The sequence below is a fragment of the Melospiza georgiana genome, chromosome 3 (assembly GCF_028018845.1).
Source record: "Melospiza georgiana isolate bMelGeo1 chromosome 3, bMelGeo1.pri, whole genome shotgun sequence".
Classification (NCBI taxonomy): Eukaryota; Metazoa; Chordata; class Aves; order Passeriformes; family Passerellidae; genus Melospiza; species Melospiza georgiana.
Window position 1 is genome coordinate 108,987,096 of NC_080432.1, and position 17,926 is coordinate 109,005,021.

Genomic DNA, 17,926 nt, shown 5'->3' on the forward strand with positions numbered 1-17,926 from the left:
CTCTGGACAATTTATTTTGTGTACAAGATGTGGGACTGCTCAAAACCACAGGGTCTGAAAGAGAATTGTATTGAAAATCTACATAGACTTAAAAGCTTAACTGTCAGACCATGGTAAGAGATAACAGTAAATTGAAATAAAAAATTGTCCCACTGATTTTCCACAAAGTCTTTTATGAGAGGACTTCTGCCAAAGCACTTGGTGATACCTTTGTCAAATGAAGGATGCTGGCCTAGCTGGATTTTGGCCAGTTCTAGCAGACACAATCAGTTCTTCTACAGTTCAGTGTATTATTCCTCTTTGTTAGTAACAAAAATAGGCTTTTGCTAAACAACTTTTCAGAAGTGGAGAAGAGACATTAGTATTTACCTTTTAAACCAGTCTTGAGCTGCTTGTAATTTTTTCAGTTATCAAAATTCTTTAGGATATTTATAAACTCCAGAAGAAACTGGAGCTGCATCAACTGTGCTTTTACTACATAAACCACTTTATTATCATTGTTATTTATGAAGTTATGGTGCATTGTGAAACAGTTTCATAAAGTGCCAACCTCCCACACACGGATGAAATTGGCAAATGATTCTGTGTTAAGGGTGTGTGTGTACATATAAATATCTGTGTGAATAAAGATATGCAAATGTATGTAGATATTCATGTTCTAGAAACAGTTACAATTTTCATTTTCAGCCCTGCGTGGGAGGCAGTTTCCTTCCATGGAGAGGAACACCACACATCTATTGAGCAGAGAGGAGAACCCTGTGATTAGCACTCAGCAGGGAATGCTCAGAGTCCAGCCTGCTGCCTCTGTGGTGTCTGCCAGGACAATGGGAGCTCAGCAGCCTGCAGAGCCCATGTGCCCTGAGAGGACAAAGCTGGGATGCTGTTCAGCAGGTATTGGAAAAAGGCTCCCAATATTCCCAGTTAGATTGTGCCTGGGCCAGTCTGACCATCGCTGCTGGGCCAAAGGCAGCAGCTGCGGTGTGTCACCCCAGAGATACCTTGGCTTGCTGGAGATTGCAGCTGGGCACTGAACAAGTCCAGGCTTGTTAGGAACTCGTTTACCTCAGGAGGAATGGCTTCAGGTGATGGTGAAGAGAAAAAGGAGAGGATTCTGCTGGAGGGTTTAATGTCCAGAGGTTTATTCCATGGTTACAGAGGTCTGAATGTGAGGACCTGCTCCAACAGAACCCAGACAGCGTGGTCTGATCACCTTTTTAAGCTCAGGGACAGGGGAGGGGAGGTACAGGTGAGCCACCAACCAGGTGAGAGGGGCAGGGTCTCAGGGGAAGATGACACCCAGACAGGCCAATGACCTCTGGGCACAGGGGCATCCTTTGAACTTGACCAACCACACGACGCCTTGCTGGAATGTTAAACCTGATTGACAGGACTCACTCAGCATGGGGGCAAGGGGGAAGGGAGAGAGGCATAGGCACACCTGGGGGAATGACCTGGAAGGCCAAAATGGGACATTACAGCACACCACAACAAGCAGGCCTGTGGGTTATCCTGCATCTGCATGGGCAGCAGCAAAGCAGGGTCACCCACACACTCTGCAGCTGCTGTGCTTGGCCCAGCCTGCAGCCAAGGAAATTAGGGAAAAAAACTGAAAGTACTGGAGTGAGGTGATGGGAAAGGATGAATTTGTGATTGGATGCAGCACAGAGGGTGTGTGAGAGGGGTCTGTGACAGCCACATGCTGGGTGACCCTGTGCATGCCTTACTGTCCTCAGGGAACTCAGCTGCCTGCCTTCCCACAGAACCTGCCCTTGCTGTGTGCCCCCAGGGAAGCACTGCAGAGTGTTCTACTGTCAGACCAGGGAAAAGCCCTGCATGCCAGTCAGTGCCAACAAATGACCAAGGAATCAGTGGTCAGTCTCCAGCACGCTGAACCCTTCCCAGAATCTACAGTAAATCCAGGTCTCTTGTCCTTGAGTTTAGAAAAGCAGCATATTCATGCTAAAACTGCCTCTGAGGAGGCAACTTCCTTGGAGACAGCCTAACTTTTAGAAAACAAAACTAAAAATGGGCAAGACACAGGCTTAAGGAAATGTTTGTTGTGTGTCCAGAACACTATGACATCCAATCCACTCCTGAAGTTTTATAAATTAGTGTCTGGCTGTTGAAGTAATGCAGAAAGGGTTCTGCAGACTACAAAGTGAAATTTGGACTGCTATTCCCAAATTAGGCTGGTTGAGAATTTCCTACACATGAGGCAGCTCAAAATGTTAGAGAGATTCCTTGCCAAATTTCTGATCCCCACCTTAAAATTTTTCTCCCAGCAATCACAAGATGATGAAGCAAGCTTCATAATACATTAGTTTTCTCCTAAAGGCCAGAAGGAATTGTTCTTTCCTTTGCCCAGAGATAACAAACCAACACCATGTTTCCCAGTGTCACTGTGGTCTAAACTAATGCCAGCACCATCATAAATCCTGCCCTGCCATCAGTCCTGTTTCAACAAAATCTGAAAGGACAGAACCATTTTTTTGTTACCACAAACTGAAAGAAAAAACATACTTCTATGACAGGAAAAAAAATCTTGGAATCATGTCAGAGCAGTGATGGAAGAACACAAAAAAAAGAGCTAAGAACTGAATTTTCTATCATGGTATAAAATAAATGAGTAAGTTTTCCATTTTCTGCTGATGACCAGACATGAAAGGTATGCAGCAGCACTGCAGGTCAGGGACATTCTTCTTAGTGAGGGACAAGTATTGGCCTACCTCCACAAGCTGCCAATTCAAGGGTCCAAAACATTTTGGGCTAAAGGAGGTACATAAGGAGGAACCTGCTGATGGGCATGTGAGGGGCTTCCTTGGTCAGCTGGGGTTTTCTGAAATGCAGGAATGCTGCCAGACCAGCACTGCAGGACTTGCTGCACCAAGGAAAAGGCTGTAATAAACGATCAGTTGGGTGTTACAGTGACCTTGACACACAAGGATGGAAGGAAAGATTCCAGAAACAGAGACCAGGATCCAGGTTCAGCCCAGGCCTGGTGCAGTTCATGTGGAGAAGTCTACTCCTGCCTCTCCTCTCCTCCCCTTCTTTCCTCAACACAGCACACTACTGTCACCTCATTCTCCAGCCATCCTTATTTCAATAATATGGCAAAATGAAAATACTTCTTTCCTTGCATACCTGGGCTGTTTTGCTTTCTGGCTTCCTTTGAAGAACCACAGTAGCTGCAGAAATCCTACATTGAGCATTCTGTTTTTTCCCCTCACACAGGGTTTGTGGAGCCCAGCAGGCCTTTGTGATACACCCAGTATTATCCACAGTTGTCCACAGTTTTATAGGAAGGACCATCTGGTGGTCAGCTGCCCAAATGCACAATTGCTGCCTCCTGCACCTGCTCAGTGTCATTCAGCCTCTCTCTGACAGCTGCTCTCCCATCAGAGGTCTTCCTCAGCGAGGGGATGAGAGGATGCAGCACGTCTCCTGAAATAGCAGCAGGTGCTTGAGATTTCTGTTCTTAAGGAGGAATACATCCAATTTTATCTTCAAAATGGAGATGACAATAGGACCAGAAGGTAACCATTGGCTATGTGAGCCCTTTTACTCAAATCTCCCTGCCATTTCAGAGATGGTTGTGATGCCTGCAGTCATTCACAAGTGAGCTTACAATGTACCCACCAGTCAGATGTGTACTACTGTAGCATGGTATATCTCTGTGCACACAAAGACTTGAAACCATAAAAGCTTCTTTAGGGACTGTCCTGACACACCAGAATGTCCTGACTGGACAGACTGGACCACAGCCATGTGCTCTGGAAGAAGCTGAATAACATAACCTGACAGCTCAGTGACCTTCACAGAGGAGACCTTAAAACGAGTTTGGGTTTAAACTCCTGAAAGTATAAAGCTTTCAGGAAGACTGATGCTACTTCTTACAGCCATCCTTCACCCTCTTTGCATCTTTGACTTCCTACAAAAGCTAGATTTTGACAGAATAATGAGCTTAAATTTGAAACTAGAGTCAAATGCCCCTGGAGAAATTCCAGTTATTTTTCTTGACTGTAGCTAAGATCTTCACATACAAAAATCCCCCATATTAGCAAAAGATTTCCTTCAAAGAAAGGAAACAGAAGGAGAAACCTGTAATTTGTGATTAATGTTATGATGTGCCCTGTTATTACAACAGAGAAAGAAAGGGTACAAGCTATAAAAAAAAAAAAAAACACTTCAAGGATGGCAAAAAGTACAAGTGAAATTAAATAATATGCAATTTAAAAATAAGAGAGCTGTAGCTGTCATTATCAGGTTGAAAAAAAAAAAAAAAAAAGCCAGGAGAATGAAACAATATGTCTGCTAGACCAAACAGCTACTGCAGACTTGTCTCAAGAAAATCATCTGGGGAAAAATCTGTCTCAAGATCACACATACACACTGCAGAACTCGTAAGTGAAAACTCTGGGGTAAAATGGAAACCAAAAGCAGGATACTCCCTGAGCTAAGCAACACTTGCTTGTCTGTCTTTTAAGTCATGATGAAATTTTCCCCAGCTTTCAAACGGTAGCTGGAAACACATCATCCTTTGTTCTTTAGCCTCTCACAAGGAAGTCACACAGACTAAAGGTTTGCTGAGCAAATATATGACTTTTTCCTAGTCTGCCAGTTTTATTTTGATGCTAAGTCCCTCTCAGCACATAAAATTGCTGAGTTGTTAGTGTGACACGCTTCACCCTTATTAGGGCAAACATCCCACTGATTTGTAGGTTTGAGACACTTGTTGTCACCTGAGTGTAAGTTTATGGAGTGTTACCCTCCTGGCTGTATCATGCTGAAGGCATTTGCTTGGGAGGAGGATAGGCAGAAGGAATTTAAAGAACTAGCTTCAGCCTTTTCCCTCTCATTTGAAGACAATGTAACTCCCTTTTACAAGGTGTCTAAGAGCTGGCCCTGGACATCCCCTTCCCTGCCACCCTCTTTGGGAATGGTGCAGGCAGCAAAAGCATTGCAGGTCCCATTGCCTCACTGCAGCCCTCCCCCTCTGAGGAAATGAGCAGCTCACACTCATGTTCAGGGACACCCTGGCTTCCCTTGTCACCAGCAGGGCACTGACACCTCGTACACCTTGCTTAGGACAGCTGTTCAGGCAGCCTTTAAAGCCAGTAGGGAGCATGCCCTTAAAACACCCCCATTCAGCACCTGTAATGACAAACCCCCCACACTGAGACAAGACTGCCTGTGAGAGGCATCTCCCTGAACTACAGCTAGGAAGGAAGCACAGATGGCTACAGAAGTCACTCAAGTTTAAAACCATCAGTTAGAAGAGTGTAAGTTATAGTTCAATATCTGGCTTCTAGAATTAACCTGATCACCACTGCATAGCTCACCTGACTTTTGTCAGGGGCTAACATTTGAGAATTACAGCTGTGTTTTGACAGGCCATGGGTGTCAATTTTAATATAAATGAATGTATTAAGTAAGGACCTTAAAAAGCTTCTTTGAACACTCTCTAAAATGGCCCTAAAAATGGCAACATTAAGATATGTGATTTTTTAAAGGCACGAGGCTGTAGCTGACTGGGAGATTTAATGCCTAGAGAATGCATGTCAAAGACTTTCCTGCTGCAAGCTGTAATTGGCACTTCTGATGCTATTTGAGGGAAAAAAATTCCATTCTCACAGCAAAAAAAATGCAGAGAGATGCTGAGTATTTCTGAAGAAAATGCATATGGTCAAAGTCATTCAGCAGCTTGGTTTCCAAAGGATGGGAGGCCAATATCTGCACTGCCCCCACACTTCAAAAGTCAGTAACTCCAACCTATTCTGAAAAGGTGTCAAGGAAAGACTTAATTTAAGTGGCTGCAAAAGAGGTCCAAATAATTCCTCTCAGGGGGAAAAGATGGTCAGAAAGATGCCCCTGGCCCAGTGGAGATAATGTCAGTCAACACAGGAACATTGAGAAAGATGCTCAGTCTGCAGGGGGTGTCACTGACTGACCTCAGAGCAGCCATTTGAAATAGAGCTCTTTTCTCAGGGTTTGCCATTTTGTAACTAAGATTCAACTTCTACTGGGACACCCTTTCTGCAAGGAAAGTGTTTTAGAAGGTTACAGGTCACAACTCCTAAACAAGCAGCAGGTTTGGAGCTGGAAGAGGGAGCACAGCCATACCCACATTAGAATGTAGCCTGCACATCTCAGCTGGTCTGATATAAAACACTGACCACCAGCTAAGCAAAGGTATTTTATACTGCATTTTACAAAAGCAAGGAAGTGACCACTAAAGAGCATGGTTCTGATCTCCATCAGCACATGGAAACACATTTCAAACCATTTCCTTGTGTTCTGATATATTTGATACCATATTATACCTTGATACTCATGAACAATTACAAAAACACAGAACTACCAAAACTGCTTCTCTTAGAAATGAATGCAGTATTCCTCCTCTTCCTGACATTTCAGAACAAGATGCTGTAGTGCTTTTTCAATAAGAATACCAAAATAAGGGTCATAAAGAGGCATTTAATTTATCTGTCACTACAGACCACTGGAATTTGTCACCATTTATTGCAGTCAACTAAAAATGCAGTAAAGATCTATAACAGCATTCTATGGTGCTTTACAAACATATGCTACCATCACAGGTAATTTTACTGTGATTCTATTATGTATCCTGTGTTTCAATTTAATAAAATCAGCACTGAAATACATGCTTTCTAAACAAGGCAATATATAGCAAATATTTTCTTTAACTGTAAATTGAAACTTCATGTATTTTGAAATAAAGTAATTATGGTGCAATTCCTTCAAACAATAAAGGCTTCATAATTTTAATAATGTACCAAATGTATCTATGCCAAGTAACAGAAACAGGTTTAAAAGAGAAAACCTACTGCAGAAACACAACATGCAGATTTTTATTAAAGAAAATGAAACAGAGCAGCAAGCATCCTGCAGTCCTGCAAGAATTTGCTTACACACACAGAACAATTTTCCTTTGTCTCACAGAAAGTTAACAGAAAATGTTAGGATACAGCCCCTGCTGCTCTTCACTGTTTATACTAACAAAAGAGCTAAAAAAAAAAAATCAATCAGTATTTATGATAAAACCTATCTATGGCTGATCTAATAGCTAATGCCCCAAGCCATTTTCTTACCCTAATGCTAAATTCCAGTGAATTGCTAATAGTGATTATCTGGGAAGGGCAGGAAGACAGCTCCGAAAAATGCTGAAGTGCTGCTTTCCTAACTGCTGGCACTGCAAGAAAACAAAGAGAAATTATTGTTTATACCCTACACTATCATTGTATCATTTATTACACTCAATCCCTGATCACTTTTGACAGGTACCACAAGAGATTTTGCAGCACCACAGGATTTTGTGCTTAACTGTTACTGGAGCCCAGGGCTCCTCTGTTTGGTAAATGCCAGATCACCAATGTAAGAGGGCCCCTTGGCATTCTTTGACTCTTACATATTATTTTGCTTCTATGTTCAGTTTCCTATGTCTCATTGACACCTTCCATAAACAAGTTAAGCAAATATTTAGTTAACAGCACCAGCCTGGGAGGTGGTAAAAAAGGCTTGAAGTTGCTCAAGACTGAAGGGGTATCCACTATTTCCCATGCACCAACTCCTTTTCAGCTATTTATAACATTTCTGTGCAAGAAATGGGTTAAAAACAGCCTTTTTATTTTAGGAAAAAAAAATCTTCAATGAAAAGGCTGTCAAGCTTAAAACAGACTGCCCAGGGAAGTGACTGAGTCACCATCCCTGGAGGTATTTAAAAGATGTGTAGATGTGGCACTCGAGAACGTGATTTAGTGGCAGACTTGGCAGCGGTTGGTTGGACTTGATGATCTTCCAGGTCTATTTCAACCTAAATTATTCTGTGATTCTGTTTTTTGAGGGAAAGCAAATCCCCTGCCTTTATGAACACTCTGTCCTATAGCTACAGATGTTAGCACTCTCAAAATTATCTTCAAAATCCAGGTATGCCATGGATACTGGCATGGAGAATTTGACCTTCCTGTGCTCTGACAAGAAGGGCTGCCTGCCTGTGCCTCTGACAGCAGCAGTCATCACCTGCATGAAGGAAGACAAGCAGGGGTCTGGACAGCACCTGGGTCAGCCCTTAACACTGAGGGAGACCAAAGATAAGCAAGTGAAATGTAAGCAAAATGATGGAAAAGTGAGAGCAGTTCTTCATATGCTAACTCAAAACTGTAAGTCTGCATCCAGGGAGGAATGCACCTGCAGTCAGCAGTGAGTAAAGCAATTAGATTTGAAAATCAGGAATGCCAAGAAGTGCAATTAGGTAAACATTCATGGAGTGTGTGCTGGAAAGGGTAAAACCTGGTTTGAGAAGATAATGAAGTAATGCAACAATCCATGGAGAAGATTTAGAATTAAAAAATAAAATAACTGCTGTATTTCACCTCTTCTTTGTGAATTTAGAAGTTAAGCCTATAAATAACGATGCAGAAAAGGCAGAAGCTTCCAACTAAAATTTCCACTTCCTATTTGAAAAGGTGGTGTATTGTGTCCAACACACCAGCAACTGAAAAGTCAAAACATTACTAGAAATAATTAAGAAATTGAAGACAGCTGACCCAGCCTATCTTTAGGTAACTGAAAATGTCAACAGATTTTAAAATAATCTGTCACTACACAGAGGGAAAACAGAATGAATCAGATACAAATACAAACCAATTTTCCAATATCCAAGCCATGTTGCAGAATTTAAAGGTTCAAAATCTAATTACCACTAATTAACACCTTTTATGAGAAACAGGCTTTCATTAATCTCATTTTTCTTGTCAGTGAGGTATTTGGTTGACAAACCTGTAACTGAATAGTTCAGTTCAGTATTTTTGTAGAGAAACACCACAGTGAGACAAACATCCAAACTCACAACTAGAGCAAGACTGTGTCTCTAACACACTCACTGGACACACAAACTGCAAGATTTCAGCAAGGAGCTCCCCCACTGGCTGCCAGTCAAGTGAGCTTGAGGGGAGGCTGCTCAGATTTGTGACAAGACCCTCACACTTTAATGCTCGAGTAAAGTTAAACCAAGCAAAGGCAAAGCTGGGCAAAGCCCACACCCTTCTCTCATTCTGACTAGAGAAGATCCATTTGTTCAGGCTATCACAAAGAACTTGCACAGAAATGTTCACATTTCAATAATGACAACTTATTCTCATTAGTAAGTACCCACACAAGTGGTAGATTTGCATGCTACTATTACTCTACTACAGCACTTACAACTAGGCAAATTCTTGAATCAAGAACTGAGCTCAGTGTGACTGAAAGATATTTACTGTGATGCCAGATAACTTAAAGACCTGCAATATTACTTCACCTAATGAATTTGTCCCCTTTAACCATAAGGTTTCAGACAACAATGCTGTATTTTTCCAAAGCAGCAGTTAGCCCATGTGCAAAAGGACAACTCCACTTACAAAAGAAAAGATAATGTAAGTAGCATGAAGAAGACAGGTGATAAAGGACAGTGTTCTAGAATTCCAAACAGAGCACCTCTACACTACTTGCAATCAAGAGCTGACCCTCTCCAAAATTTAAGTCTCCATTTCCATTAGGCCACTTACAGTCCTCAATCAGAGACAAGACTGTCCCTTCCCTCCAAACAGGAAAAAACACCCAACCCACTGCAACAGGGACAGAGGGAAGGTTCTTGAGTAAAGGGGCTTTCACCAGGGAACCACTGTGTGAAATCACTGACCTACTGACCTCAGAGTTGGTTCTACCTTTGATGAATGGTGTTCAGGTTCCTGAAATGCAAAGTTCTTTCAACACTTTTACACCACCACATAAATCTTTATATTCATGAAGAAATACAAGCCCTTATACATCTCAATAAGCTCCTGACTACCAATTTCACACCACTGTACCTGCATTTATACTTGCACAGTGTAAATAGTATCAAAGATCAGGCAGACATTGAGCCACTAACAGCTCCATAATCTGAGCTGCAGCACTGTGTTTAATTACATTGCATTAGTAAAAAAATTCATCACATGACAATGTGGTGGCACGACAGAAACAATAAGCTCCATGACAAATCCAGGTGTGATTTCTTTCTGTACATTATATATTTTAGCAACTAGAAATATTTTATTAGCAATACAGACATTTCAATATTAGAAATCTATACAACGTCCTTTTCTTTCCCAGTCTCCAAAACGTGTAGGTTCAGGGCCTCTGGGTCCACCCCTCTCTTTTGTAGTAGGATTGATTCCATCAGGGAATTCTAAAATGACAGGGAAAGTCCATTAAAATTTCTACAATATTGACAAATATAAAGATGCTATCATTAATGATGTTTTCCTTTTAGTTTCATTTTCAAAGACAAAATCAATTCTTTTTTGTTTTGAAAGGCAACCTTGAACTAAATATTTCCCAGAGCCCTAGAAAATGAATTTCAGGTTTTTTTACTGCTATATGATCATATATATTAATTATATATATACAAATATATACAAATACAGATATAATATTATTTATTGTGCAAATAAAGAAGCAACTGAATGTCCAGAGGCATTAAAGGACCACAGCTTCTCAAGTCAGAACTTGCATCATTTGCTGTACTTATGTTCATGAAATCTAAAACCCCAGGTATTATTTGCTGTTTACCTCTCTAATTTTAAGTACTCTGTTTTAATTTTAGCTTGAATTTATTCAAGATTCTGTTAGTCTTGTACTTAAAACATCCAGGTTGGATGGCTGAGCCATGTAATGCTTCACCTGTTCTAATGCTTCACCACCCTCGGAGTAAATGTTAAATAAATGTTTCTTCCTAACATTTATTCCAAGCCTGCCTTCCCTCAGTTTAGAACCATTGCCCCTTGCCCTGTCACTATCTGCTTGTATGAAAACTCCTTCCCTGCATTTTATAAACCCCCTTAAGGTACTGAGCCCCCTTCAGACATCAGAAGCCCACAGTCAGGTCTTCCCAAAGCCTTCTCTTCTTCAGGCTGAGCAAGCCCAGCTCTGTCAGTCTGTCCTGGCAGGAGAGGTGCTCTAGCCCTTAGATCATCTTCTCTGGACCCTTCAAACAGGTCCATGCCTTTCTTGTGCTGAGCACTCCACAGCTGGATGCAGCATTCAGGCAGGGTCTCATGAGAACAGAGGACAATCACCCCCCTTGACTTGCTGGCCCCACTGCTTTTGATGCAGTCCAGGATTTGTTTTTCTGGCCTGCAATGACACACTGCCAGATCATGTCCAGATTTCATCCAACCCCCTGCCCTGCTACAAAAGAGAAGCACACAGCCAGCTCATGCTACCTTCTTAAACACCACAGAGCCTTCTGTACCTCAGCCAGCATTCTTACACTGCTCAGGGCCATCTCCTAAGAATAGTTAACTCAGGCCACGAAGCCACGAAGCACTTGTGGCACAGCACCCCCTAGGCTGAGTCTCATCCTGCACTGTGGGGCTCCCAGAAACTCCCAGTACCCCACGTGCCCCTGGCCATGCTGATTCTCCAGAGCTTCCCACACACACCTAACTTGGGATCCCTCAGTCATATCCCTAACTCAGCCCAGGTGGGCAACACAGTCATGAGGTGCAGGGCTGAAAATACAACAGGAGGACTAGAACAGAAATTCTGGACATCAGACAAAAATAAATGATGGAGGAAACTCATACAGCTACAGGCTACACAGGAGGATACATACCAGGATACCTGTTTCATAACTGATGCCAACCAGGAAAAGAAACATCAGTATCTGAGCACCTCTGGCAGTACAAGGGGTGCAAAGGCACCTGATATTACTTTGTACATGTCATCATCCCATTATCAAAGCACTGCTCGTGCTGGCAGTGGATGCTGATGCTCAAAAGATTTCTCCACTGATAGCTACAGCAGTAGGAATTCTAAATCCAGCTTCAATTCTTAGTTTTTTTCCTAATAATACAACAGGCACTTTGCAAACTATTGCTAGTGTTTCATGTAAAAAATACAGGTGCAACTAAAGAGACCTTGAGTCTTGCTCCAAACCCAGAATACCTAAGCAAATAACAAAAGATAAGGACTATGCATGTTTTAAATGTAGCAGTGATGGCACTGATTTGCCTGGGAATAAAAAGACAAGGATTGAACAGCTGCTTACACAGTAACTCCAACTGTGAGTTAGTTCTCAAGTGAGCCACAACCTGAAATTGCATGGAAATGATTTTATAATATGAGAATAATACAGCAATACAACAACAAACTGTGGAGAAATTTGTGAAAGGAGAAGCAGAAGTAGCTTTGCACCATGATGCAAAGCTCAGGGTAATACACTCTGGAGTTGGAGCCCAGTTTTTAGCTCTGCTGCACAAACTAAAATGGCACTACATGGGCCTGTATGAAAGAGGGGACTTCTGTGAAAGAGTATCTGAGGATTTTGTTCATGAAATGAAGGATTCTAAGGTGGAAGAACACAATCAGTTTCTTAAATGAATGTAAGGATTAATTAGTCTTTATGCTGCTATCATTCAACTCTAGTGGCCCTATGGAATTAAAGAAGGGGCACATCCTCAGGGACTGAATTATGCACGGCACTGGCTTGCCTGGATGTTGGATGTAGAGTCCCTGACAGATGTGACAGCTACACCACCTTTTCATTTTCTGGAGGTGAGTGGCAATGCTCTCATGAGACAGTATTACATCCAGTTCTGGAAAATTACTTTATCCAAGGCTACATCCCAAGAATTGAAGCAATTACCAGCACTGTACAGAAGGGCACATTAATGGGTTTGAAGGATTTCATGAAGTACTGTCTACAGATGAAGGAAATTCTGCTTCCAGTGGGCACTCTGCTGCCTTCCTTTTGGAGACTTTATATCAGTCTGTATTTCTTTTCCTCAGGATGTTAGTGCTTTCAGACTTGGCTTCCTGTTTAGATGGTAAGGCAGAATATATTCTGTACATAGAAGAATGAGAAGAAAATATTTCATCAAATTGTTAATGCTTAATTCATGAAGATGTTGGGCAGAAGAAACTTGGGTTTCATTTGCTGCAAATAGTTAAAAGTTCTTCTTTGCATTGCCTTTTTGAAAATTTTTGTATCATAAATACTTGTTAAAAAAAAACAAAAAAACAAACCAAAACCCCACCCAGAGTACTGTGTTCAGTTGTGGAGTTCCCAACACAAAACAGGGGTGGACCTCTTGGAACAAGTCCAGAGAAAGCCACTGAGACAAACACAGGACTGGTGCACCTCTCCTGTTAAGACAGACTGAGAGAACTGGGGCTCTTCAGCCTGCAGAAGAGGAGGCTCTGGGAACACCTTGTAGAAGCCTTCCAGTACCTGAAGAGGGCCTGTGAAAAAGCTGGAGAGGGACTTTTAACAAGGTGATGTAGTGACAGAACAAGGGAGATTGGCTTTAAAATAAAAGAGGGTAGGTTTAGATTACCTATTAGGAAGAAACTCTTTATTGTGAGGATGGTGAGGCACTGCAACAAGCTGTTCAGAGAGGCTGTGGATGCTCCATCCCTGGAAATGTGCAAGGCCAGGCTGGACTGGGCTTTGAGCAGCCTGTTCCAATGGAAAGTACCCCTGCTAAAGGCAGGGCTGGCACTAAGTCAGGACACCCAGGCAAATTTGCTTCTCTTCAAGAGCAGAGGAAGCCCAGGTTCTCTGTGTGATTTGCTACAATGTTTGACCATGGTTGTTCTGAAGGTTCTTCTCCCCTGGGGCACCATTTGCTGCAGCTGTGCCCACTGCCCTGCCTCCCTGGTTTGTTTTTCAGAGCAGCAGGCAGTAAGCTTAGAAAATGATTCTAAAGAGTGCTGAATGTCTGTCACCTACTTAAACTGACATCAACACAACATCTCACATCTTGCCTTTAACACACAGCTTCCAATTCTGGAAAACATTACTTACTTTCCAGAGGTTCCTTCTCCATACTGGACTCTTCTGGTTCATCAAACCTCCCCACTGGTAACTTTGGTTTCTTTAGTGGCTGCTTAGCAGGTTGAGCTCTTCCTCCTGGCTTAGAGCTGGAGCTGCTTCGTGAGTGCCAAAGAAGTGAAGACTCTATCAAGCAAATGGACATGCAGCATAAATGTGGGAGTTTAACACTGAGCAATGCTGTGAGTGTCCAGAACACCTCTGAAAAAAAACTACTTCAGGGATGAGGGAGAGGAAGGCAGGAAAACAAACTCTAAAAATTATTTAACATTCAACTCATGAACACCTAAGAAATCAGCACAGATAATTATTTTTGGCCCTAGAAACAGATGTAGGCAAAATTGTGTTAGTTGTATAACTCAGTTCACATTAACAGTGTATTTTAAACTGCTTGAACTTATCTTTGCTGTTACTTTCTTGTATTTTAGACTCTTAAACAGTAATTATGCTAGCATAGACCAGTACAGTCTGTTTTCCAGGAGAAATCCTAACTTCCCCCAAGAAACCTCCTGATTTCCATATCTTGGTTCATTTCCAGCAGCTTTTTAGTTAGGAAAAGCTTCTGCTTTCCCAAAGGAAAGTTTAAAAAAATAAAACGTTCCCTTAGTAACAGGTTTTCCAGAATGTCAGCAGAAGATAGCTGGGTTTCCCTTAGGATGGTAAAATAATTCAGCTGGTAGTCAAAGGCAGGAAAAACTTTGAGCATGTTTAAGTTCAATTATGTAACTGTATGCAAATGCTTGCATTAAAAGCATTCACTTTTTTCCTTAAACTCCTACTAACAGTTTGGTTTAAAAAACCAAATGTAAATGTCCACAGTGAGCATTAACTATCCACTAAAAATATTTTGGCTGCGGACAGCTGCCTAAAGCAGTTCTGACATTTCTTAAGAAGCAAGATTCAAACCCAAATCCTCCCTGTACCAGCTGGGTGCAAAGTACCTGAAAGAACTATTATTCTACTGTCCTAAGGAGATTGAATCAGAAGTCTTCTCAAGCACTGGCAACTTGACTCACCTAAATATACAGCAGCTAACAACTCACTTGTATTCCCAGAATCAGCATACTCATTCATTTTAAAATACCACATCTTTAATAGCAAACCCTACAACCACACAAACTGTATTATGTCTGCCAACTGCTGCCAATGCCCCAAAGGAGAAAAGCATGGTGTAACAAATTATCAACAGTAAAGGATCCAATCTGTTGCAAATATTGGGTCTTTCTACTCCTGCCAAGCTTCTTGTCATTCTTCAGTAAGCTAGAAAGAAAAGCTAGCAAGAAAATTCAATTATAGCTGGTATTGTAGTCCAAATTAAAATGAAAAACAGATTAAGGTACTGGTATGAAATTTATTATCTCGGTCACTAGAGAAGAGGCAAAACCCATTTTCCTTGATAGATTTACTTGATGCTCTTGACCAAAATAAACTCTTCTTGACAGAGAGGTGACAAAAGTTCAACATTAAACATCTCTGAAAAAGATGAGATAAACTATCAATACTACACACATTGTACAAACTGATCTTTGATTCCCTCCTCTTTTACACAGTGTCACAATGCCCTACCATTTGTTAATTATATAACTGAACCTGAAAATCCCAATTCTTTAAAGTTGCTGCGCTGCAATATTCCATCTTTTGAAGTGGCCCACAGCATGTGATTTATCCTGACAAAGCCATCCATGCAGTGGGATTTGGGAACACATCGGGATGCTCAGAGGATTACAGCGTTAGCCACATCTTGCCAGGAACCTGACAGCCAAATAGAGCACAAACATCTAACAAAAATTCCATGAACATACAGTGCACTGGTTTGTTTTAGTGTGTTGTATCAATGGCAGCACAGAACCTCAGCTTTTGGCGACAGGGAAACACCCAACAAGAGCCCAAGCTGAGGCCTGTGGGACAGGCTCTGTTACCCAGTCTGACTTCTCCATAAACAAACCCCCCGAATCTCCTCAGGTGAAGGGAACGGAGCAATAACCTCCAGGTCCACAGCACGTTTCCTCCAGCTATTCTCCAAACCTTACACTGCTTTTTAACATTTTACTGCCGATAAGAACGAAGCAACGACAGGGCAAGAAAACCTCCGTAATAACAGAGCTGCCCGACAGCAGCAGGTTTACAGGACAGGCGAGAATATTAATATCGAAAGGGCGAGGGGGAAGGCAGGGAAGGAGTTAAGAGCAGGGAAACTGTGGGGCCACGGAAGGCGCAGGGAAAGCTGCGACAGCCCCGGCCCCAGGTTGAGGAGGCGGGCCGCGCCACACTCCTCACCCGCCGCCATCTTGGGCGCTCTCCAGCCCCCCCAGCGCCGGCAGCCCCGGGCGGCGCCCGCCCCGTCCCCTCGCTCGTCAGTTCCTGCGGGAGGAAGGGCAGGGGAGCCGGGGGCCCCTCCGCGGCACAACCCGGGCCCTCCCGCCCTCCGCCCGCCTCTTACTCGCTGCCCCGGGCGCGCCGCGCAGCAGCCGCAGAGCCATGGCCGGGACGGAGCCGTGCGGGGCGGGCAGCGCTGCCGCGCAGGCGCCCAAGGCGGCGGCGGCTCCAGCCGGGGCAGCGCTGCCTCAGCGGCCTCACGATCCCCCCGTGCCCCGCGCTGCTCCCCGGCTCCGGCAAACAGCGGCGAACGGCGCCCGGGGAGCCACGGTCCCGGTGAAGGCAGCTACGGGCTCACGGAGATGCTCGAGAAATGCGCTGTAACTCTGCTCTACGTTTGTCTAGGCGTGGAGAGAAAAGACGTCTTCTTTCTTCAATGCAGTGAAGAGTTCAGCGCTGCAGGAACCCGTGTTCCCCTCAATCTGTAGTGTAGTCCAGCTAGGGGTTTTTTTATTGTTTTGTTCGTTTTGTTGGTTTTTAAAATAATAAAAAATTGTACATTGTTCAAATAACACACTTTGGCTGACACCATAGTGATGTACAGACAGTGTTCATGCTTTCAGACAGCATCGTTGCAGTTTCCGAGTTCAGGCAGTGAAGTTGCTTTTAAGGCTCAGTATAAACCCAGCCCTGGGATAAGTAACACCTGAGTTCATGGAGTGGAGCTCCATGAATAAGTACATAATTAAGTACAGTTAATGTTTTTGTCACTTTTTAAACCTCTCCAGCTGACAGTGTTCTTAGATAAAACAGAATTCACTATCCACAAATACTAACCTGAAGATGATAACTTGGAAATCTGAATCTAAAATAGCATTTTTTGTTCACATCTGAAAGCTTTAAGTAAGTAAATCTTGGTAAATTAAAGAGCAGCAGCACTTCCTGGAGTTTATTGGAGCTACATCTGGCAATGCCTACACACTGAAAGTAATTAAATTTAACTGACTGCCTTACGAGTGACATTTTCCCTATCAGCCTTTTATAACATGGTTAATTAGACATTAGAGACTGAAAATAATGGAAAACCTTTCCTTTATTCTAACAGCAAGATGCTGGGCCTCTAGATCAGAGAAAATAAAGACAAATGCAGAAAAAAAATGCTCTGCCTGAAAGCAGCAAGGAGCAAACCTAAACAGATCTTATTGAAGTTCAAGAGAACTTATTATTTATGTCTTCAGTACAATAAAAACATGAAATGCTTCCCTTAAAAGAACTTACCAAGCTGTCTGCAGACACCAAGTAAGCTGTGCTCCTAAACTGCTTAACACATGCCATGAGAAATCATACATGTGTGCATACATCATATGTACAAGCATGTTGAATTTCAAATGATAAGAATGAAAGCAGTGAAAGACTACTGAGGTACTGTTTATCCACCTAAAAATTAACTGTTATCAAAACATATTTCTCATCTTTATTGTATTGCTGTAAAAATTCACTTGTAACTCCTGAATTATTCATTCCTAGATCTTTTGGCTAAGGAGGTAATACATCTTAACATTGGTAAAAACAACTGCAGCATACACCACAGGAGTTTTCTACTTTGTGATTAAATGGACTGTTTTCTTGTTTTCCTTCCTCTGTTTACTGATCATTTATCTCTTGCACTGCAGCTTCCTTTGCAAGATGACAGAAACAATATTGTATTTAGCTTTGCTGTTCTAAAAAGTGGGGAAT

At 42.4% G+C, this 17,926-nt stretch overlaps 1 protein-coding gene across 3 annotated transcripts; it reads right to left on the reverse strand.

The window, feature by feature from the left end:
* Positions 1-6,500: 6,500 nt before the first annotated feature.
* Positions 6,501-16,387, reverse strand: SDHAF4 (succinate dehydrogenase complex assembly factor 4). 3 transcript variants are annotated; one of them, XM_058020465.1, is made up of 3 exons: positions 16,314-16,387; positions 13,847-13,999; positions 6,501-7,210 (listed from the first exon to the last, which is right to left on the reverse strand). In XM_058020465.1, exons 1-3 carry the CDS (start codon positions 16,351-16,353, stop codon positions 7,044-7,046), a joined length of 360 nt encoding a protein of 119 aa, XP_057876448.1. In that variant the 5' UTR covers positions 16,354-16,387; the 3' UTR covers positions 6,501-7,043. The 3 variants fall into 3 exon arrangements, with proteins under 3 accessions (XP_057876448.1, XP_057876449.1, XP_057876450.1); XM_058020466.1 differs by having other exon boundaries at positions 6,501-10,225; XM_058020467.1 differs by lacking the exon at positions 6,501-7,210 and adding an exon at positions 12,691-12,883.
* Between the last annotated feature and the right edge of the window lie 1,539 nt (positions 16,388-17,926).

Excerpts from the sequence above, each read along its gene's own strand:
- SDHAF4 (XM_058020465.1), bottom strand. The coding sequence starts at position 16,353 with ATGGCTCTGCGGCTGCTGCGCGGCGCGCCCGGGGCAGCGA. Across the intron at positions 14,000-16,313 it reads CGGCGCGCCCGGGGCAGCGA|AGTCTTCACTTCTTTGGCAC; the intron begins GTAAGAGGCGGG and ends TTTGCTTGATAG. Across the intron at positions 7,211-13,846 it reads GGAGAAGGAACCTCTGGAAA|TGCCAGCAGTTAGGAAAGCA; the intron begins GTAAGTAATGTT and ends GTTTTCTTGCAG.